Genomic DNA, 24,664 nt, shown 5'->3' with positions numbered 1-24,664 from the left:
GGAGTTGCCAAGTCCAAGGCTTATGCGCCACACTGGGCTACTTTGGAGTTCAGGGCCGAGGGTACTGGGCTGGTATTTCAATTATTTTCATTTAGTAACATAATTACAATAGCTATGGCATATGCGGGGTAAGAACTGGAGCAAGGATGAAGTACGGTAATAGGTTGCAGCAGCAGGATGGAGTGTTCACGGTATACGAAAGCCAACATGTTGTGTAACTTTGGAATAATGATATAATTCATTATGTTTCAAATATCATGGCTTATGGACCAGTTTAACCGTCACTAAATGTCGTGGAACAGTTTAATGTTCTTAATGAAAAGTAACGAACGACAATTTACTATCATGCTAATATAACATATGCTAGGTTAAGGGAACATACACACAAGGCATAAGTTTCCAATGTGACGACACTGAATCTAAAGACCCAGAAGGGCTGTGGACTGACATAATGCTTTACCTCTTACACCCGCTACTTTATTCCATTCTCGTAATGTTCACAAGATTTATTTCATTTATGGAATCTTTTTCATGGGGTTAAATATACAGCAGCTTTCATTGACCTTTTCACTACACAAGGTCTTCTCTAATATATATATATTATCGTCTGTATGAAAAAAAAAAAAAAAAAACGGTCCAGTGTGTTAATGGTTGAGTGTCAGATGGTGGTGGTGCAGCGGGTACCCGGCGGCTGGCACTGCGTGGCGTCACGGTGTTATCAATTTCCGGTGCATAATTTGGGAGGACTTGACTTGTGAAATAATAACAATGTTTAATGATGTCAGTGAATCCAATAATAGATGAGACTCAGTCACAACACACACGGCAGCCACACCACACTACCCCTGCCATCGAGGGCAGGTTCAAATCCCAGAAGTGCCACAGTGCTGGTGTAAATCGTTGTATGGAATTCCCTCTCCCCGCCCTTGCATCCTGTCACTATATTAATAAGAACCATAACTTGTTACAAGGGGACGTTCAATGCTCCGCTGTCGGGGTGAGGGTCTCGTATGTGACTGATATTATAATATTATATAATATTAAATCTCCATCATAAACAGTACACACACACATACACACACACACACACACACACACACACACACACACACACACACACAAAATAGCCGCGTTGTTTGCTTGTTTGTCCTACAGTCACGCCCACACCAAGGGCTAGAGATCCCCAGACCCATATATATTCTGAATCGGGGTGACCCAAGGAGTTTTTTGGGAGGTCAAAATTCAGATCTGGGTCATTTGAGGTCACCGGTAGAGTGTTCGCCTTTTTGGCCCGGGCAACGTCGGGTAGGCCTACCCCTGCAACCCAATTTTTAGTATGTAGACTCACATGACTTCCAGTTCGGATATAGGCTACGTGACGTTGACCTCCGAGGTCATTTGTCACTGGTCGGAGGTCATTTAAGGTCACCGGTAACAGTAAACAAGTGGGCACAAATACTGCGCGTTAATCTGCGAAAGCTGAAATAGAAAGTTCCTGGACCTGCTATAAGCCCTCTTCAAAAGCATATGAGATACATGCTCTTCATGGAATTGAAAAAAATGATTCGAGTGTTCACCTTTTTGCCCCGGCAACGCCAGGTACCCCAGCTAGTGTGTGTGTGTGTGTGTGTGTGTGTGTGTGTGTGTGTGAGAGAGAGAGAGAGAGAGAGAGAGAGGTGGGGGAATTTTCCCTTGAGCAAGGCGGATTTAGCGGATTTAGTTTTATTCATTGCTCACTCACGAAGCCTTCACCTCAACACGTTAGTAGTGAACGTGTCGTGAACTGTTCAGCATCACTGGTTACAACCACATACGGAATGTGTCCTACTGAAGCGATACTACAATTTCGACAACTGACTAGGTCTCATGTCGGGCTGAAACGCAACCTATGCAACGTTTCAGCCCATACGTGATTATAACTGACCTGTCTGATGACTCACGGCACTGTTACATTAATTGCTGCGTTCTCACTCTTGGTATAGAAAACGGCAAATTTACGGGTGTACATTCCTTTACGGGGAAAAAAATCAAACTTAAACATTACTTTCCCTTGCCTTGCCTGTACATCGGCTGAACACGGGTACACTCTGCGCCAGTATCATACACAAAGATTAAGGTGTCAGCTTTGTGGGAGAGCCGTGACAAAACTTCAGAAGTTTCCCTACGAATAAGGCTCCAGCGACCGTAAGTGCGTCGATTTTGGCTTCATGCGATTTTTCGAAAACTGGCATTGGATTTTATATCTTCACATCAACACGGCCTGCATCCACAGAGTAAAAGAATATATTAAAGTGTGCCACCTGTAAATTTATAAGGAAGAGGTGTTTGTTTTTTCCTTCATCCATCCAGGCATAATATTTCAGAGGTGTCACTGCAGACTTCGTAGCCATTCTTGCTGCACCGGTTTCTGCTGCTTTCTACACCTCTTCGATAAACATCAGTCTATAAATAACATGAAAAGGTGAATGTTAGGGCGCAAATGAATAATGAATCGCTGGGAATAAGGCGTCACGAAGCCTCCAGCGCTACTCACAATACGAACCTGATCTGAAGCCTTATCATATTATTATTGTTATTATTATTATTATTATTATCATTATTTTCCCAGGGCTGTTAAAGGCAAGAAATTTCTCTCGTACTTAGGGCATTAATGAAGGGTATACCGGTGTCTCCAAAACGAAATAAAAGATCCTGAAGGAAGCTAAAAAAAAAAAAAAAATAAAAAAAAAAAAATAAAAAAAAAAAACAGGTACTCGGACAGAAGGGGTTAACGTGTCGCCTCAGCCAGTCACTTAGGGTCTGACAGCCTCAAAACCCAGACAGGCCAGACCACGGGGCACTTTTATCTTGTCGATTTATTCTGCATACTACCCCTTTCTGCACTCTTTTATGTTATTTTTGTCATTTAAACCGAAACAAACAGGTAATGAATGAATAAGAATAGGGCTCCACGTGAAGGCGCCACACACCACCACACACCACACTTCCAACTCACCACCACACACCACTCCATCACCAACACCACACTCCAGTATTTACTTCACATTTGACACAAGGTTTGGAAGGCGGTGCACAGAACGATAATCCTGGGGTCAGCACATGGCAGTAATCAGCAAGTGACCATCACCTACGAATACCTTGTGCTCAGTGTGGGAATACAGCAATTTCGGCCCGGCTATGGCCCCTATTGAGTCTAAGTCGGGCTAAAACTTGTATTCTCGCAACAAACACAATGTGGGCAAAATCCATCCATGTAAACTATTCACATCGGCATGAAAACAGAAGATGATCAGAGGATTCAAAAGTACAATTAGGTTTATTTAGTCTTTGAGCTAATTCAGTGCCAAAGCTTTACGAACAGGAGAATGATAAGAAACACGTAAGACTGGGCTCCGTCTTGGGCTACTTTCAGAGTGAGAGTTGGCTAGAAGCTCAGCTGGCAACTCTGGGACACTAGTCAGACGCAAGCCAGGAGTGGGGATGGTTAGACGTTCTCCGCTCGCTCCTCAAGACCTGCACCCTACCCTCGCCCTCACCAATGACACATCTTGCAATAACCATACCTCTGCGGCGTAGGTTTGGCAGCCTTTAGAGTGAACATAAGGGTATTCATCTACCACGGTGCGGCCAGACAGTGTTACGAGTACGGTCACTACCCCCAAGTCGAGTACACGCACCCCCAACCTTGCACATCCACCCTTCTACTTTACCCACACAAAGGAACCTACCCACAGCACACACTTCCATCCTGTGTCTTCACGCCAAAACATAGCCACCTAAACCCACAGTAATTTCGCAGGCTTAATTAACCTAAACGACAGCGGTAAATGACAGGGCGAGAAGTTAGTCCGTCAACCCAGCACTCTCCGGGGTGGTTGGCATCCCGGACCGGTCATACGGGGAAGAAGGAAGTGGTGGGGAGAGGGAGGGAGAGCGGAGGAGGGGAGGGAGAAGGATGTTGTGAGCCCTTGCTTGTTTTGATATCCGATGCTCGCCTTGCCCTCACCCCTCCCTGCTGTCCCTCTCCATCCTTCCCTCTACCTTTCCTCCCATCCCTCTCCACTTCTGTATTTCCTCTCCTACCTGTTACCCTCCCATTCTTCCTCTAACTTCTTTTTTCTCTACTTCAATCCTTCCTATTTCTACATGGGTTCGCCTCCCCTTCCTTCTTTTCATCCCCTTTCGTACTGATCTTTTCCTTTATTTCCTCTGGTCTCCCCCTCTCGCCAACCGTCCCTTTTTCCCCCTTCGTTCCCCCTCTCCATATATTGTTTTTCTCTCCAAGTCTCTCCCCTTCCAACCACTCTTGACCATTCTTCCCCCCCCCCCTCCAACCTTTCTGTTCCTCCTTTTCCACCTCACTCCTCCGAACCTTATCCCCTTACTGTATATAGGCCTACCTCTTTTCCTTCCCTTCCCCATTTATCCAACCTTCCTCTTCCCTCCTCCCTTCCCTTTATTCCTCTCCTTCCACTCGTAACCTCATTCCTCTCTCTCTCTCTCTACTGCATTCAGGCTACCCCCCTTCTAATGTTCCTTCCTCCTTTCCACTCCTTCATTCCTTTTCTTCTTTATCGTCACTACCTTCTAATCATATTTCTTTTCTCCTCCTCCTCCTCTCTTCCCTGCTTTCTTCCTCCTCCCCCTTAATCCCTCCCACAACTTCCTTCCTTTTCATCCTTTTCATCCCTACTTTCTTGTTATCTTTCCCTCTCCGTCCCTCTCTCAAACTTTCATTCTCTTCCTCTCCGTCCCTCCCATTTCTACCTTCCTTTTCCTCCCTTCGTCCCTCCTTTCCAGTGTCTCTTTCCCTTGTGTTCCTTTTCTTTCTCCTCTTCCATTCCTACCTTCCCGTTTTGTTGTCTTTGTCTTAATAACTGAAGTTACTTTCGTTGCAACCTATAAAGACAGTCTCACAAGGACCAATAAGTCTGTTGTCACTCCCTTGCCTCTCTACATTCATTTCCCTGCTCCTTATAGCGTTTTCGTTCTCACCGCATCCCACACGTTCCGGCTGTACCATCCCACGTTCACCCCCTCCCCTTTTTTTACGTTCCTCACCCCAGCAATCATCTTCCTCCTTCGCAACGTATCTTCCGCCCCTTTCTCCACCTTCGTACACACCCCTCTTCCTTCCCTTACGCCCCTATAACCCCATTCCTCCTCCTCGCACCCCTACCGCAAAGTCCCTGCCACCCTTAATGTTTCTGCCTTACTCCTACGTTATTTCCTCACCCCACGTCCTTCATTCCTACAATCCCCTTCCATTCTTGAGTCCCTTCCACCCTGCCCTCACCCATACATCCCTGCCTCCTCTCTCACCCGCAGGTTACTCCCCTTGTCTCCCTCCCCCTTATTTTACTCCCTCACCCTACGCTCCTCTCCTTCACAAGCTCCCTTCCACCCTCACGTCGCCTCGTCAGGGTTTTCAGTGTGGCTGCAGTTCCTCCCCTCTGACCTTAACGTACCCACAGCGACCTTCCTCGTCCACGTCTTGCCACCCACTGACAAACCTTGGGAGGGAAACGAGCTCAAAAATATCCCACGTTCGAAGTGCAGTTGCCTCAGATTTTTACTGGACACACGATCACACTCTGCCGTCACCCTTCCACCCCACCACACACACATACGACTTTGTGTGCGGGTGTTTTTGTCATCGTTGCTCATCACACTGCCTCATCACACACGCAGGGGGGGAGGCTGGCTCAAAATATCCTGCCTTCGTACTGCCATCGTTAAGACTCACCACACATGCTTACTACTCTATTCTTATTTATTTATTTATTTATTTGACGCCTTGTATTACTACTGGTCTGCTTCACCACGCGTGCATCGGGGGGAGGGCGAAATGAACTCAAGAAAATTCTGAGTGTGAGGTTGTTGCTGCATCACTTGTCATATCATCACTTTTGGTTCATCACATACTGCTTACTTCAGTGTGTGTGTGTGTGTGTGTGTGTGTGTGTGTGTGTGTGTGTGTGTGTGTGTGTGTGTGTTATTTTCATCACTATAAAGGTCTCACTATCTTGCGAGTCCCCAGTCCCGTGTCATCACTTTACCGACATCATCTTAATTCACCACACACGCGTTATCACCGTCCTCATCACACTCAGGGGCTAAAAACACTATGTCTGAAGTCTCAAGTTTCATCACTGCAGACATCACCACCTCGCCTCATCACACACTCAGACCACGTAGTAATTTTCGTTATAACTCATCACACATCCCTGACTCACCACAATTGTCCACCATCAAACCTCATAACTACCACACCCCTCTACCCTGCATCACTACCACCCTCCACCACCACCACCCTCCTCAACCACACCACCACATCACTCAACCCTCCCCCACAATCCACTGCCATCACCACACCACACCAAACAATCTCTACAACTACGTACTCTCTCACACCATCCAACTCTCTTTAAAACACTCCACTAAATGACTTAACCTTCCATCACCACACAATCCCATCACACCACACAACCATCCCGCAACGCTCCAACACAAAATCGTTACTATCTACAATTACCACACCACACCACACACCGCTCCATCACTACCACAACACTCAACCATTACAGAATCATCACACCACACAACCTTCCACCACCACCACACCACACAAACCCCCAACATCCACCACAACTTCCACACCACACAAACCACCACCACACCACCACCTCCTCGTTCATAATTGCACAATCAATCTTCTACCTTCAGTTTTTCTCATCTTCAAACTTCAGCATCGTCGCTCACTTCTCTTATCTTGCCATGATTACTTATAATTGGTTCCCCTCTTGCTTCTGCTTCTCGTCCTCTTTCTACTTCTCTCCCTCCAACTCCCTTCTGCTCTTACTCTTCTTCCTCCTTCACCTCTGCTTTCTTCTTCCTCCTATCCGCCTCCACTCCTGTTCTTCCACGTCTATCACTCCTTTCCTCTCTTCCTTACTCCTCTTTTTTTTTCCTCGCCATCTTTTTAGTTCCCCTCCTTCTAATTCACATTTCCTCCTACTCCTATTCCTCTTGTTCTTCCGCCATTACTCTTCTCTTCCGCCTCTTTCTTATGTTCCTTGTCTTTCTCCTTGTCCCTTACCTTTCCTGTTCTTCCCTTACCTCCTCCTACCCTTCTTATGCACCTCTCCTGCTCTTCATCTTCCTCCTCCTCCCCATTAACCTCTCCTCTCTTCTCCTCCAAATCCATCTCTCCTCCTGCTCCTCCTCTTCTTTCTCCATCACTCCTCCTCTTTCTCCATCACTCCTCTTCTTCCTCCATCACAGCTCATGCACCTTCTCTCCTCTCTTCCTCCTCTTGCTCTACCTGCTGCTGCTGCTGCTGGTGCTGCTGCCTGCCTGCCCCTAAAGTGAACAATCGATACCGCTGCCGTAGGTCCCCCACTACCTTTCCCGCCCCACCATACACCCACACCACCCCCGCTCCGCCTCGCCTCGTGCTGGGGCGGGGCGGGGCAGGGCGGGAACCGGGCATTAACTGGGCATAGAAGGACAGGGCATTAGCAGGGTGGAGAAGGAAAGATGCATCGGGGGTGAGGCAAGAAGGGGCAAGTGAGGCAAAGAAGCGGCGAACAATTTGAGTGATGAATCAAAGGAGACAGGGAGAGACGGGGCGGGGCGGGGCGGGACGGGGTTAGGGAGATAAGGAAACGGGGAAAAAGATAAGGCAGGGAAAGTGACATGGGGAGACACGAGGCATTTGCGGGGCGAAGCAAGAGAGGCAGGGTGAGACGGCATTAAGTGGGGCTTGGTTGAGAAGGGAGCTGGGTGGGGCGAGGCAAGAGAGACGAGGAGAGATGGGGCATGCGAGACAAAGAGACGGGGCATATGAAGGGTGGGGCGGGAAAGACGGGGTAACGCCAGCCATGCAAGGCAGAGGATACGGGGCAAAACGGGATGGCTATGGAACGGGGAATGCAAGTCAGGGAGACACAGGGTATTTGTGGAACGGAGCAAACGAGGAAGAGACGGAGCTAGAGAGAGACGGAAGAGACAGGGTAAAAGGGGGTGGGGATCTGTGGAAAGGGGCAAGAGAGACGGAGAGGGGACAAGAGAGACGGGGAGAGGGGACAAGTTGGGTGGGTGAGAGGAGTGAGAAAAGTAAACAAATCACAATTACCCCAACCAACACAGGACTCCACTCCCGTCACCCCCTGGGACGCCACAGCAGGGAGGGGGAGGAGGGAGAAAGGGAGGAGCTGGAAGGAGGAGGAGGAGGAAGAGGCTGCAAGTAGGAGATACAAGGGAGAAAGAATGGAGGGGAGAGAGATGAGGGTGGAGGGAGAAGAGAAGAAGGGAGAGAAGACAGAGGAAGGAAAGCTAATGGTATGAGTGGGAAGGGGCAAGAAAGGGAAGGGACAGGGGGAACGACGCCGGTTGGGGAGGGGGGGAAATGGGGAGAAAGGGAGGGGCGTTCGGGGGAGGGGTGGGGAGTAAGGAACAGGACAGAAAGTGTGGGTAATTGTGACTAGGAGACATGGGAGAAGACAAAGGTGGGAGAAGGAGGTGAAGATGGGAATAAGTGGAAAGGAAGATGGAAGGGGACAGGAAGGTGGAGGAAGGAGGCCGTGGGGTAGGCGGTGGTGGGAGGGAGAAACTAAAGGAGTACAAAAGAAAGCAAACAGCAACAAACCTGTTGATCCTTTCGTGGTTGTTTGTTATAGGGAAGGTTATAACTAACAAAAACTATTCTCTGAGTTAAGGACAAGGATGGAAGAGCAAGAAGGCTCCCAAGGAAGTGGAAACAGGAGACTGCGGAGGAGGTGGCGGTGGGGAGACGAGGGAGAGGATGATGATGTAGGTGGAGATACGGAGGAGGTGAAGAGAACGTGGAGGGGAGGTGAAGGATGAAGGTGGCTAAGATTAATGACTACCAACTCTACGAGGGTCAACAAGGCTGCCATTTAACTTTGGCTCAGTCGCAGTCTTCCTCTACAACGCCACCCTCAAGTATTACCAGTGGATTTAAGCCCCATTTATACTGCTGGGTGAAGAGGAAGTACGTAAAAATGTTCACTATTCTGACCGGCCCGAGAAACAAACTCTGGTTCTTTTGGTTGCCGGGTGGATGAGCTAACCACTACACCACAGACTTGCCCGAGGTGATGGTGGTGAGAAGGGAGAAGGGGGGTGATGGTGATGAGAGGGAGAAGGGAGGTGATGGTGGTGAGAAGGGAGAAGGGAGGTGATGGTGGTGAGAAGGGAGAAGGGAGGTGATGGTGGTGAGAAGGGAGAAGGGAGGTGATGGTGGTGTGAAGGGAGAAGGGAGGTGATGGTGGTGTGAAGGGAGAAGGGAGGTGATGGTGGTGTGAAGGGAGAAGGGAAGTGATGGTGGTGAGAAGGGAGAAGGGAGGTGGTGGTGAGAGGGAGAAGGGAGGTGATGGTGGTGTGAAGGGAGAAGGGGGGTGATGGTGGTGAGAAGGGAGAAGGGAGGTGATGGTGGTGTGAAGGGAGAAGGGGGGTGATGGTGGTGAGAAGGGAGGTGATGGTGGTGAGAAGGGAGAAGGGGGGTGATGGTGGTGAGAAGGGAGAAGGGAGGTGATGGTGGTGTGAAGGGAGAAGGGGGGTGATGGTGGTGAGAAGGGAGAAGGGAGGTGATGGTGGTGAGAGGGAGAAGGGAGGTGACGGTGGTGAGAAGGGAGATGATGGAGGTAATGACGGGAAGAAGGGAGGTGAGAAGGGAGGTGATGGTGGTGTGAAGGGAGAAGGGAGGTGATGGTGGTGAGAAGGGAGAAGGGAGGTGATGGTGGTGAGGAGGGAGAAGGGAGGTGATGGTGGTGAGGAGGGAGAAGGGAGGTGACGGTGGTGAGAAGGGAGATGATGGAGGTAATGACGGGAAGAAGGGAGGTGAGAAGGGAGAAGGGAGGTGATGGTGGTGAGAAGGGAGAAGGGAGGTGATGGTGGTGAGAAGGGAGAAGGGAGGTGATGGTGGTGAGAAGGGAGAAGGGAGGTGATGGTGGTGAGAGGGAGAAGGGAGGTGACGGTGGTGAGAAGGGAGATGATGGAGGTAATGACGGGAAGAAGGGAGGTGAGAAGGGAGAAGGGAGGTGTAGGGTGGGGGATGAGGGAGGGGAAGGAAAATGAGGTGAGATGGAGACAGATAGGAGGGAAATGGAGGTAAGGAATGGGACATGGAGAGAATATGAATAAAGTGATGGAAGGAGGTGAAGAAAGAGGTGAAAAAGATCAAGAGAGGTACGGAGAGACTGCAGTGAGAGGGAAGGAGTGTAGACGGTGTGTAGAAATAGACAGGGTAGATGAGGCAGGGGAGGGGAAGGGAGGAGGGGAGGGAAGGGAGGAGGGGAGGGAAGGGAAAAGGTTGCGATGCAGGTGGGCGTTGCTAAGATAAGAGGGGAGGGAGGAGGGTGGGGGGAGGGGAAGGGGAGGGGAGGAAGGCGGAAAAACTGAGTGAACGGGTTAAGAAGGGGAGGGGACGGAAAACGCGTAGATGGGGCGGGCGACTTGGCTGGTTTGGCACTGACCTCAGGTGTGGGGGAGGCTCTTGAGTGGGTTCGAGCCCCACTGACTACCAAAGAGTTTGTAAAATGAAAGTTCGCACGGCACTGCCAATACATATCTTCTTTTTCAACGTCTGTGGCCTGTGTCTGTCTCACTCTTTTTTCTTTTTTAACCTTCCTATGAACCCTTCGTAGGTGTGCAACTTAATGCACAGAAGAGAGGGAAGGAATGAAGGGGAAGGAGTGAGAGAGGGGGAAGGAGAAGAAAGGAGGGAGAGGAGTAGAAAGAAAGAGGAAGTGGAAAGGGAAGAAGAAAGCAAAGAGAGTGGATAGGGTGAAGGGGGTGGTGGTAAGGCAGGGACAAAAGTAAAGACTGTATGGTTAAAGAGAAAGAATGAAAAGAGAAAAGAGGAGAGGAGAGGAGAGGAGAGGAGAGGGGGAGTATTAAATGAACTGTAAATGGTAAGGGAGATGGTGAGGGCGGGGGTGGGGGAGATGGCGTGGGTGGGGGTGCTGGCTGGGTGTGGGCGGAAATGGTGAAAATAAATCAGATGGGGTGACCAAGAAAGATAAAAGAAGGAAATGAAGAGGACGGTGTGGGGGGGCGGGAGGAGGAGGAGGAGGAGGAGGAGGAGGAAGAGGAGGAAAGGTCGACAGGGATAGAAAGAAGCTGAGGAATGGAAGAGAGAAAGAGAGGGAAGAAAATGAGAAAGACAATGTATGAGGAGAGAAGAGGAGCGGATGAGAAGGGAATGGAAATGAGGGAAAGGCGGAAGAAAAATACGGAAAGGGAAGAACAGGGGGGGAGGGGGGGAAAGAAGAGGGAATGAGGGAAGAGAAGAGGATGAGGGGAGGAGAAGCAAGGCTGAGGCAAGGAGACCAGAGGATGAGAGGACGACTGGTGAAGAGGAATATGCCTTCTCGTCCTTTAATTCTGTTTTACTAGATTATTTTTCTTGGGTCAGGCTCGTTCTAGTAAAGGGGTAAAGGAAAGCAATAACCATACGTCGAACAAACTTGTGTGAGGATAAGAAGAATGGCAAATTAAAGATGTTAGTTTCGTGATGGCTCTGATTTTGACTTGGCTCTCTGTTCAACTGTCTCCCTTCATTTTCCTTATATTCTTAATCTGTATCCATCCGACTACCTACCGTATACAATCTACCTATTACCTACACGTACCTACTTTTCTGTCTACCTATCAGTATTCACTATGACCATTCACCTTCATCCCTCTTCAATACCCTCCCTCTTTCATTTTCCTCTTCCCTTCCCCTTTCTCTTCCCTGCCTTGTGGCCTATTCGACTGTTCCCTTCCCTTCCTTTCTTCGTCCCTTTTCTCTCGCCCTTCCTCTTCCTCCTCCCTCTTCCCTTTTCCCTTTTTCCTCCCTCCTTCCTCTCTGGTCCTAACCCGGTTCGCGTATAGCATCACAATTCACGAGTCGTTCTCATATATATTCACACGCACATACTTCACTTATGCACAAACTCACACACTAACAAGTTTATTAAGGCAATTGCTTAAGCCACCATAAACAGAGTAAGTCATGATATTAGCAAGAGAGTGTTAAAACCAAAAAAAGTGGCCCGAGTTGTTTACATTGGCTTGCGTTGGGAAGCTGACGAAGGGATGGCGAGTGTTTATAGAGAAAAATTGCAGTCACTTACATGGCCAAACGTATGATGAGAGCAAATAACGAATACTACTAAGGACACTATATAACCCAACGTAAACCACAAACAAATGACTGACTCGATTACTCTTAGGCTGGGACGGTAAAAGAATAAAATGGGATTAGTACTGAATTATATACAGAAAGAGAGCCAACAAATATTCCCAATAAGTCAATACTAATGTTAGAAATGAACTAAACGCGGACAGGGACCAACTAAGCACGGTACAAATCAAAGAAATACGCTGTTGCCTAAAAAAAAACAGGAAATAACCATAAATATAACAAAATAAACAATAATCCCCGAACGAACCAATAATTACGGCACAAACGACAGTAACACAGGGACTATCTCGGCCCCGGGAAGGTACGCGGCGGGAAAAGGGACTGTGCATATAAACATCGAAATAACACACTATGGTCGACATCACGCGTACCTACAGCCGAGGGTACAACGAAACATCAATGTGCGCAATCTATTAAGGCCACGGAATCCTCGGTAATATATTTGCGTTCGAAGTTTCAGTAAAGGAAGACAAAGAACGAACACCATACAGACAGCCGCCATTGGAGGGAGGGAGGGAGGGAGGTGGAGTCTGGGTACGGAAAAGTGAACCCTCCTCCTCCTCCTCCTCCTCCTCCTCTCCCTCCCCTCATTTCTCCACCTCCTCCTCCTCCTCCTCCTCCATTCCTGGCCCTCCCCTCCTCCTCTCCTCTACCTGCCACTCTATCTTAACCTCTCTCTCTCTCTAAATATTCTTATCTACGTAGCCTGCTATTTCAAGCGATATTCTCTCTCTCTCTCTCTCTCTCTCTCTCTCTCTCTCTCTCTCTCTCTCTCTCTCTCTCTCTAAGATCAAAGCGGGGTCTCCCTTGCCGAGGCATTGTCGCCACTCTTAAAAGTCTGCCTCTTGGTCTACACCACTTACTTCAACGCTAAGACAACGCTTCTACCACTTACTTCAACGCTAAGACAACCCTTCTACCACTTACTTCAACGCTAAGACAACGCTTCTACCACTTACTTCAACGCTAAGACAACCTTTCTACCACACATCAACGCTTCTACCACACATCAGCGCTCCTACCACACATCAGCGCTCCTACCACACATCAACGCTCCTACCACACATCAACGCTTCTGCCACATCAACGCTCCTACCACACATCAACGCGTCTACCACACATCAACGCTTCTACCACACATCAACGCGTCTACCACACATCAACGCTTCTACCACACATCAACGCTCCTACCACACATCAACGCTTCTGCCACATCAACGCTCCTACCACACATCAACGCTTCTGCCATATCAACGCGTCTACCACACATCAACGCGTCTACCACACATCAACGCTTCTACCACATCAAAGCTTCTCCCACACATCAACGCTCCTACCACACATCAGCGCTCCTACCACACATCAACGCTCCTACCACACATTAACGCGTCTACCACACATCAGCGCTCCTACCACACATCAACGCTTCTACCACACATTAACGCGTCTACCTCACATCAACGCGTCTACCACACATCAACGCTTCTACCACACATTAACGCGTCTACCACACATCAACGCTCCTACCACACATCAACGCTTCTACCACACATTAACGCGTCTACCACACATCAGCGCTCCTACCACACATCAACACTTCTACCACACATTAACGCGTCTACCTCACATCAACGCTCCTATCACACATCAACGCTTCTACCACACTTCAGCGCTCCTACCACACATCAACGCGTCTACCACGCATCAACGCTTCTACCACATCAACGCGTCTACTACACATCAACGCTCCTCCCACATCAACGCGTCTACCACACATCAACGCGTCTACTACACATCAACCCTCCTACCACACATCAACGCTCCTACCAGTTAATCTAGTACTAACACTCGTCGCTGCTACACTTGCATCAACACCACCACAACAAGCAAACTCGCAAAACTCAACGCTAACACTTAAATCAACGTCACCACCACCACAACTAACCACATCCACGCCAACGATATTACCACACACACACACACACACACACACGCACAAATACTGGCAATGGCAATAACCCCGCCCCACACACACACACCTGGCACACCGTGTAAACATAATGCCACAATCACCAAGAATTCACTTTTAAAAATCCGCCGACTCCACCGCATCCCCTAAAAAGAAAGAAAAAATAATAATTAATAAAATAACCCCGCGGTCTCTCACGTAAAAGGCGCCATTTTGGATCCAGCCCAGTCCGCGCTTACACTTGCGGCTTCTTAAGTATTTATTACCCATTAAGCTATACAAACGACATATATCTTCCTCCCCTCACCAGAAGAAATTCCGACAAAAAGCTTATGGTAAGTTGTGAGGGTGAGAGTGAGGGAGAAAGAGAGGGAAGGGAGGGGTAGGGGGAGGGGGATGGTGAGCGCGGAGTGGCTGGGGACGAGAGGCCAGAGAGACGGGCTGGGGACGCGCCGCCACTACCACATTGGCCAGACGGGAGAATGTGCTACGCTTCCTGCACTAGTACAAACATTATCCGGTTTTTCTATGAATGGGACGGTTAAGTTCTTATGACGTGGCAGGACAAACAAAAGGAGGCCTTAATTGAGGACTTGCCGGGCAGCGCAGGGACCTGGTGAATATTTAATGAAACTGCGGAGAGGGAGAAAGATGGTACTCGTTGCCATCCCAAGATCCTTCCTTTTCAGCTCCCTCCAGGCCAAACATTTTTCAGTTCAGTTCACGACTCTCCCGACTGCAATCCTCATTCTTTTGCAACGCCGCCAGATACACGCTATTTGACAAACTGTTGATCCTGATCGCTGCATTATATAGCTGTGAAAGGAATGGAGGAGAGGAGAGGTGAGGAGGAGGGAAGATACGGAGAGAGAGACGTGCGGCGGTGAAGAGGGATGACACACGGACATGAGGAAGGGAGGTTATGCAGGGAGAAGCAAGTATGGTACGTATGAGGGGAGGGGAGGGAGGAGGAGAGACTGGAGATGCGAGGATGAATGGAGAAACTGATACATACGGAGGTGGAGTGGGAAGAGGAGACACAGGGAGGGATGAAGGGAGAAGGGAGAGAAAGTGAGATACGGAGCGATAGGGAGACGAGAGGGGTAAAATATGGAGGGCAGTGAAAGATAATAGCAGAGAAGGTTGGGGAACTAAAGGGCAGTGAGAGGTGAGATAGAATGAGAAGGTATGGAGGTTGAGCGAGGAGAGGTGGAAGGCGGAGAGGGGTGATGTATGAAGGGGAGGGAGAGGAAGGGAGGGATGGGGGAGGGAGAGGAAGGGAGGGATGGAGGAGGGAGAGGAAGGGAGGGATGGGGGAGGGAGAGGAAGGGAGGGATGGGGGAGGGAGAGGAAGGGAGGAAGAGTAAGCCAGCTGTTTGCCGCCAGGGTTTGTGCCACCTAACAGCTCGGCCACCGCACCACACACACCCTACCCTACCCTACCTTACCCTCCCTACTCAACCCTGACTCCACAAACCCCAGCCTGCCCTCCCCTCCCCTGCCTTCTAAACACAGCCCGCCCTTCCCCCCTCTACCCTACTTGGCCTGCTGCCCTCTACCTTACCCTAGCCTACCCTGCCTTACCTCTACCCTACCTGGACTCCTGCCCTACCCTACCCTACCCCACGACACACTTCCAACGGGAAAAAAACGTATGTCTGAGCTATACATTCGGAAAGAGCCAGACGAAGCATTTTGAAAGTACTGTGCCTTGCTTAAATACCCGTACATTTTCAATTTTGCCATCATTATGAATGCGTGGGTACTGGAAATTACCAAACATCACTAAACACACGCAGACACACGCCATACACCCATTTTCACCCATCTTACTGACCTCTGCGAGCTAAACAGCCCTCGGGGTGAAGGAGTTAAGTATAATAATATAATATACTTATTGTGTTAACAGTACCTTACGTCCCTGTCCCTGCCATCCCCCCGTCCCTTGCCTTTGCCTCTATCATATCCTTCCCCTGTGCATACTGTGCCTGGCCCCCTGCCCACTGCACGTCCACAACCTACCGTCTGTGTGTGTGTGATGCCAGGGTCACTACTACCCCACCTGACACCCTCACACCACATCACGTCACACTCGTACACGTTGTATTTGTGTGTATAAATGCATACATATTATATATATATATATATATATATATATATATATTAATATATATATATATATATATATATATATTACACACACTTTGCATACACCTATACTCTCTCTCTCTCCCGTCTCTCTCTCTCTGGCAACTATCTCTTCCAAGGTCTGCATGTGACGTGTGTTACGCACGCAGTATCATCTCTGTTAATGTCGAATACATTGCATTCACTATATGACTAATAGGATTCCGGTCCCAGCAGCCAACAACTACATCAAGTTCCGTACATTATGCCATCCTGTAGCGCAGAATTTTCTCATAACTGATACTGACACTGTTACATCATCACAAACTAAGAACAGGCGTTGTGATATGGTTATCAATATTACTTATCTCATTTAATTTATCTCATACTAAACCACTCACATAATATATAACGTAACCGAGACGAAGATGTCTCCAACATGCATGTCGGGTCTACGGGTTAACGTATCGAGCCTTGTCGGTGCAGGGATGTAACTATTCGTGTGTGCGGACGGGGTGACTCATTTTGGCACACACGTAATTTTAACATCCTTGTGCTTCAGCCAGTGAATCAGGTGACGCAGTGTTTTCTTTTATTCTATTTTATTTAGCTTGGGTGGGATCTCTTGCAGTGATGGGGCAAATGAAGACTGTATCTAATCCTTCCCGCTGCAAAACGCTCAAAAAGGCAATTATGATAATCGCGGGGTAGAACAGACGGCAAGCCCTCGTTGACTGCGGATACTTGTGGAACGCCTATTGATATTAGATCTGATTAGCCTGCATCTTATAGCACAAAAAGCGGTCAGCCACGATAATAGAGGTTGAACACGCTTTACACCCGTCCCCAGTGATTATATTACCCAGAACATCATTTTCTCTGTACAGTACACCCAGCCGACCAACCTGTTCCTGCAGAAACTGGTTGTTGGGACTCCACGCCATCACTGCACCACTACAAAAATAATGGGAATTTTTAACATTCACCTTTATGGGTCTTTACATTTATCGTATTATTGATGACCGTGTGCAAAATCATCGGCTCAATATTACTCTGAAGCTGGTCTAAATCAATCCGCACTGTTGATCCCCTCTTTCTGGTGCTAATTCCTACTGATTTCGACAAGGCAGATTAGTCCACACATCTACCACAGCCAAAATTGCAACTGCGGTGCTTAATTTGCCTGGATGACAAGAATATGCACCCAACAAACATCGCCCAATTCTACGACACGCGGCTGGCGAACTTTAGACCTTTCTCATTGCTATCCTTTTCTCATACACGCTGTTTGGATCTTTATTAGAATGTTTCATCCCTTTCTACGCACTCATATGTACCCCTATAACCCTACTGCAGTTCTCGGAGCAAACAGGCGAGAGGTACGGACACATTACCCAAAGGTCTCACTCCTGGTCGGCCGAGGCGCTGGGCTGCGGATCGAGTATTACTTCCGTTTACACGACCGTCAACCACTTTGTGTGACATTAACAAAACGCCTGCGGTACATAGTGTCAGCCATGGAAGCACCTGACTGATAAATACGCTGCTGAACAAGTAACATTTGCATAACACCTCACGAATGTAATCTCGTTCTTACAACCCTTTCACTACGATGACGACATTCCTACTTTGTTCCGATCATCCTTAAGTCGCGGCGTTCTCGGATTAGAGAGACTATAGGAGCAATTTTCATCAACCCCTTCCTTTTGTATTGTGTTGCATATTTGGTACACTAGACGATTAAGCACATGATGGTCCTCTCGCAGTAAAGGGGTTACGGTTTCCTGTATGCGTCATAAACACTCTTGACTCTGGTGTTATTTCCCAAGTACCACAACACAGACAGACAGATCCACACACCAGCATTTGTTTTTGCCGAAATAACAAACAGATTTCTTTTCTTGTCCCTCGAATAAAGAAAGATACATAAATAAACATATAAATTCGCGAAGCACTGGGGCTATGATTCACAAACCACCATGTCGTAAGTACGCTGTCTTTTTGCAGGCGGCACAATACACGAGGGAAGCCTACATGTGGACGCTCCTTCCTGCAAAACAAAACAATTCTTAGCACTTCTCTCGCAGCTAAGATTTTCAAGATCCCGCCAAAAGAATCAATAAACGTGGACGATTCTACACTCAAAACAATAAACATGTACGATTCTACACTCAAACAATAAATATGTACGATTCTACACTCAAAACAATAAACGTGGGACGATTCTACACTCTCCTGCCTCCATAAAAGCCAGTAATATTTAGGACGGGGAGCTGATAAGTGTCCATGTAAGAATCTCGACTCGAACCTATTCAATTTTTCCCTGATCGCATCCACTCCTACGCCAAATATAAACCGCGACAATGTTATCAACGGGTGCATGTGAAGCCTTGCCTGGTCGCTCCCAGTATCTCAAGCCTGCCAGCGCCAAAGCAGAATAACTTTGAAAACAGGGAGACGGAGAAGCGAGATTTAGCATTTTCGGAGAGCCTGACCTGTGACCATTTTAAAATACTTTAGCAAAAATTATATGCAAGTTAACCCATCAAATTTTCACTTAATCATTCCTCCAATGTTTCCTGAGTGACTACCAAAATTTTAAACATTACAGACGGTATTTTGGGGGGGGAGCGGTTCATAACGGGGAGCGGTGGACATCAAAATACTTCGCAGCCTCCTGGACATCAAAACACGTGGCTACTACGGGCTCGTTTAATATCAAGGTCACACACGCACTGACGCAACGCACACGCGGAAGCACAGAACTGGGTCGCCTTTGTTGATCCCGCTCCAATGCACAACTATTGCCTTTTTTGTTACTCGTCGGTCTGAATACATCGTTTTTTCTTGAAGCATTTGACCATTACTTTGTTATGGAAAAATACATGATATCTTCGCAAAATACGTACATGAGGGATGTTATTTATTTATTTATTTTTTTTTTTTTTGAAGAGGAAAGGACAGGCGTTACCTTGATCGTAGCTAAGGGTGACTTGCCTCTTCGTCCTGAGTAACGCGATTATTTTTTTGCCCAGTTTAAACGTTGGAGGCAGCTGGGAATGCGACCAAACTCACTGGAGACCATCCTTCCCAACAAAACTGGGTGGGGAGACAGAGAAACGCGGCTGATGAGGGAGTTACGGGGTCTGGGTGAGGGAGAGGACGCAGGGGAGGGTGGGGACGTAGAGGAGGGTGAGGGCGTTGGCAAGGGTGAGGAATGGTGAGGGCCTGACGGTGGGTGAGTGAATGGTTTGCGACGGGACAGGAAGAGCGACAGGGTAGGGGTGGCGGCTGGCCTGGATGTGGTGTGACAGGGGTGGTGTGGCAGGGGTCCAGGTGAGGGAGTGACGGTGTGAGTTAGATGACAGCAGGTCGCGGGACAAAAGGTGTGAGCGAGAGAAAGAGAGGATAAGGAAGGGGAGGCAGTGAGGCTTACCCTGCATATCATCGACCAGGGGGGTGGGGGGTACAGTGTGTGGATTCAGGGCAAAGAGGTCGTGTGAGAGAGGGTGTGAGGACGACTGTGAAGGACAAGGCTGGCGTGATGATGTACGGCGGTGCGTGTACTGTACCTGTATGTGTTCCAGCAGTGAGGTGGCGGGGTCCAGTACCAGGTTACAGTCCCGCCAGCGGCACACGTCACTCGGCTCCTTCTTCTCAGGCGCGGGGAACCGTACCGTGGGCGTTGGCGTTGAGGTGCCGGAGGAGGGAGCGGAGGACCCGACGGAGCTGCTCCGACTCTTGCTGGGAGCGGGGGTGATGGGGGCGGGAGTCGGCGAGGACTTGGCGGAGCAGCGGGCCGCCGTGGGGGACAGAGGGGGCTGCTGGCCGCCCCGGGGGGAGAGGGGCGGCGCCCCCACATCACAGCTCCAAGATAAGTCCTGAGTTGGGTGAGGGAATCCCTGAGTGGCACGCTTGGCGGCGGTGTGGGCGTGGGCATGGGCGTGGGTGTGGGTGTGGTTGGGGGGGCAGGCGTGCGGCAGGGTGAGGGCGAGGCGTGGTGATGACGGTGATGCTGGTGATGGCGATGGTGGTGGTGGTGGTGTGATGGTGTCCACCACATTATTGTTGGTGTGCAGCTCTGCCTTCCGCCGTTCCTCCCCGCTGGCCGTCCGCACCCGCAATCCGTTGACCCGCACCGCGCCGTTCACCCGCCCCTTCACGCCCCCGTTGAACACCTTCACACCGTTCTTTCCTACTAGGTGCCCCACGCCGTTCTGCACCGCGTCCTTCACTACACCGTTGTTTCTGTGTGGGGGGCGCCGCTCCCCCGCCTCCGCCGCGGCCAGCCCGGTAAGGCGGTGCAGCAGGTCGGCCGCCTCGCCGTTGACGCAGCCGTTGAGGTGGGTCACGCCGTTGACGGGAGGCGGCGACGAGGCCCGGGCCAGTTTAGGGCGCCGGTCGCCGCCCACGCTGCTGTCCTCCCCCGCCCGCTTACGGTCATGGGCGGTCTGGACGCGGCGGCGGCGCAGCGCGGGATCGTGCGGCGCTGACCGGCGTGTGGTGCGCAGCGGCAGGGCGTGGTGGTCAGGCGGGCGGTCCTTGTGTGGCGAGTGGCCCATCTGGCCGCCGCCCCCGGGGCTGAACCGGCCCATCAGCTGGTCGCCCTCGTGCCCGCCCTTCCGCCCCACCCGCACGCCCGAGCCATCATTGGGCGCCATGCACGTCACCGAGGCCCCATGACAGGCAGGCGGCGGGGGCGTGGTGGGCGGGGCCGCGGCCGTGGGCGTTGGGGGGCGCGGGGGGCAGCAGTCCTCGAGGTCCTCGGGGCGGGGCGGCGGAGAACTGGTCAGTGACGAGCACGGCGACGACGCGCTCCACTCCCCACCAACGCCACTGTGGGGGAGAGAGAGGCAGGGTTAGACGTATACCCACAGCACAGCATTACATCACTACACATTACATCACCACACAGCACATTACATCACCACACAGCACATTACATCACCACACAGCACATTACATCACCACACAGCACATTACATTACATTACATTACATTACATTACATTACACCTAACCCCTACCACGCCGCTGTAACACACACAAAGCCACAATATTAGTATCATTACAACATGTACTCTGTATTCTCAGGCTCCGTGTCAACTGTCTACAGGCATCACCTTTACACATGTCACCTCTACCCATGTCACCTCTACCCATGTCACCTCCACCCATGTCACCTTTACCCATGTCACCTTTACCCATGTCACCTCCACCCATGTCACCTTTACCCATGTCACCTTTACCCATGTCACCTTTACCCATGTCACCTCCACCCATGTCACCTCCACCCATGTCACCTTTACCCATGTCACCTCCACACATGTCACCTCTACCCATGTCATGATTCTGTCACGCAGGCTCCTGTATGTGCCACGTCAATGAAAGTCTCGCTTATACGTAAATGCACATCCCATCACCATCATCATCATCATCAACAACCATCATCATTTTGACTTTTCAACCACCTGTCTATAAATAACATCTATACTTTCTCCTGTATATATATATTTTAATACATATTTCCACAGCTGTACCGTATTCTATCCTGACTACTGACTTTCCTTTTTTTTTTAATGGACACGCAAAACTGTCAAAGGAAAAAAGCAATAACACATACACTAAAAAAAAACACCATGAAGGGAGTAATAGCGATGTAATTTATCTATCTATCTATCTATTTTTTTATTTATGAGAGAGAAAGAGAGAGAGAGAGAGAGAGAGAGAGAGAGAGAGAGAGAGAGAGAGAGAGAGAGAAACCTGATGGCGGAATAGTGGACTACATTTAGGGTTGACAAAAAAAAAGAATGGAAAAAGGGCGGCCCTGCCACATCCCAACATTCAACCCTGTCTCCTGTTCAGTAATTTACCAGCAATTTCGCAAACAAACAGACAAACGAGGGTATAAAAGAGAGAGAGAGAGAGAGGCACGCCCTATGTGTACGAGGTGGGTGGAGGAAAAGGAAGGGAGAGGGATAATGAGAGGGAGGGAGGGAAGGGAAGGAAAAGTGAAACTGGGAGAGGATGGCATTAGAAGGAGGGAGGTTAAGTGAGGGAAGAGGAGGAAGGGAGAAGGACTACTGGAGAGAGGGAGAGAGGGAGATAAGTGAAGAGGAAGGGAATGGAGATGATGGAGGGAGGGAGGGAGAGAAGAGGAGAGACAATAAATGAAGATGGAGGAGAATGAGTGAGGGAGAGGAAAGATGAGATGAAAGTGTGGAGGTGATGGAGGGAGAGAGGACTGAAAAAAGGAAGAAGGGTCAGAAATGCAGGGGGTGGGAGCGAGGGTGAGAGAGGAGAGGCGAATTAAAAGGGTAAGAGAAAGAGTGAGGGAAGGAGACTGGGGTGAGGATGAGAGGGTGAAAGGGAGGAAGCAGAAAGGGTGAGAAGGGAGGACGAGGCAGGGAGAATAGGGAAGAAAAAAAGATAAGAGAGTGGAGGAAAGAGTGAGAGAGGGGAGGAGGAAAGAGTGAGAGAGGGGAGGAGGAAAGAGTGAGAGAAGGGAGGAGGAAAGAGTGAGAGAAGGGAGGAAGAAAGAGTGAGAGAAGGGAGGAGGAAAGAGTGAGAGAAGGGAGGAGGAAAGAGTGTGAGAAGGGAGGAGGAAAGAAAGACAGGGTGGAGAAGAAAGGGTGAGAGGGAGGAGAAACGGAGAGGGAGGGGGTGAATAAAATGTGAAAGAAGGGAGAAGTAGGAAGGGTGAGAGACGGGAGGAGGGGGAATGAATGAAAGTGGGGAGAGAGGTGAGGAGAAAGGGTGAGAGGCTGGAGAAAAGAGTGAGGGAAGGGGTGGGGAGAGGGAGAGAATGGCTGGAGAGAGTAAGGGAGGAAGTAGAGTAGTGTGGGGGGGTAGGGAGGGGGTACGTAGAAGGAGGGGAGGGGGTGGGGGTAGGAAGAAGAGGGAGGGGAAGGAAGTGAACAATTACCCCTACTCCCCCCCACCCCAGGCAACGCTGTACTGTTCTCTCCGTCGCTCTCACGCACACCCCAAACTCTCCCACGTCATCACAAACATCACCACAATCATCACTAACACCACATATATCATCACTATCACCACCACATATATCATCATTATCACCACCACAAATATCATCACTATCATCCCAAATATCATCACTATCACCACAAATATCACTATCATCATCACAAATATCATCACTATCACCACCACAATTATCATCACTATCATCCCAAATATCATCACTATCACCACAAATATCATCACTATCACCAACAACACAAATATCATCACTATCATCACAAATATCATCACTATCATCACCACAAATATCATCACTATCATCACCACAAATATTATCACTATCACCACCACAAATATCATCACTATCACCACCACAAATATCATCACTATCATCACCTCAAATATCATCACTATCATCACCACAAATATCATCACTATCATCACAAATATCATCACAATCACCACCACAAATATCATCACTATCACCACCACAAATATCATCACTATCATCACCTCAAATATCATCACTATCATCACCACAAATATCATCACCAACAACACAAATATCATCACTATCATCACAAATATCATCACTATCACAACCACAAATATCATCACTATCATCACAAATATCATCACTATCACCACCACAAATATCATCACTATCACAACCACAAATATCATCACTATCACCACCAACACAAATATCATCACTATCATCATCACAAATAGCATCACTATCACCATCACAAACATCATCACACTCATCATTGTTACCATCATCATCATCATCATCAGTATTACCACCATCACATGCATCACCATCACCACAAATATCACCACTATCACCATCACAATCATCATCATCAATATCACAAGCACAAAATTATGTATTTGTATATCATCACCACTACCATCATCATTAGCGCTCACTATCATCACCATCAACGCAAATCACCATCATCACCGCAAACACCAGCCTATCATCACAAACACCACTATCACCACCATTACCAAGACACACATCACCACCACCATCACTATCATCATCACCCGCATCACTGTTATATTACTACCGCTATCACAGTCATCACAATATCATCAATGATCACCACCATCACCACAAACATCATCACAATAACTACCTACAGCCAAACATCATCACTAGACACTATCACCACTATTTTTATCAAGCCTAAACCATTATCATCACCTCACAACACCTCATCACTATTATTACTATCAAATTCACCACCACCACCATTAACCTCTCTCTCTCTCTCTCTCTCTCTCTCTCTCTCTCTCTCTCTCCATTAACCCTTTCAATACGAGTGGTCTTTGCTACACTAAATAATCTGATAGACTGAAAGA

General features: G+C 48.9%; 1 protein-coding gene across 1 annotated transcript in view; it reads right to left on the bottom strand.

The window, feature by feature from the left end:
• jing (AE binding protein 2 jing) overlaps positions 1-20,986 on the bottom strand; it is a 50,592-nt gene extending 29,606 nt beyond the window's left edge. The window contains exon 1 of the mRNA XM_080272868.1: positions 19,883-20,986. Within this exon, the coding sequence (XP_080128994.1) occupies positions 19,883-20,971 (1,089 nt within the window). The 5' untranslated portion in view covers positions 20,972-20,986. The remainder of the gene's footprint in view (positions 1-19,882) is intronic.
• Between the last annotated feature and the right edge of the window lie 3,678 nt (positions 20,987-24,664).

Source organism: Coenobita brevimanus, chromosome 52 (assembly GCF_032717465.1).
Source record: "Coenobita brevimanus isolate Jiangsu-jjx chromosome 52, ASM3271746v2, whole genome shotgun sequence".
NCBI lineage: Eukaryota > Metazoa > Arthropoda > Malacostraca > Decapoda > Coenobitidae > Coenobita > Coenobita brevimanus.
The sequence above is the reverse complement of the archived record's forward strand: the minus strand, read 5'-3'. Positions and strand labels throughout refer to the sequence as shown.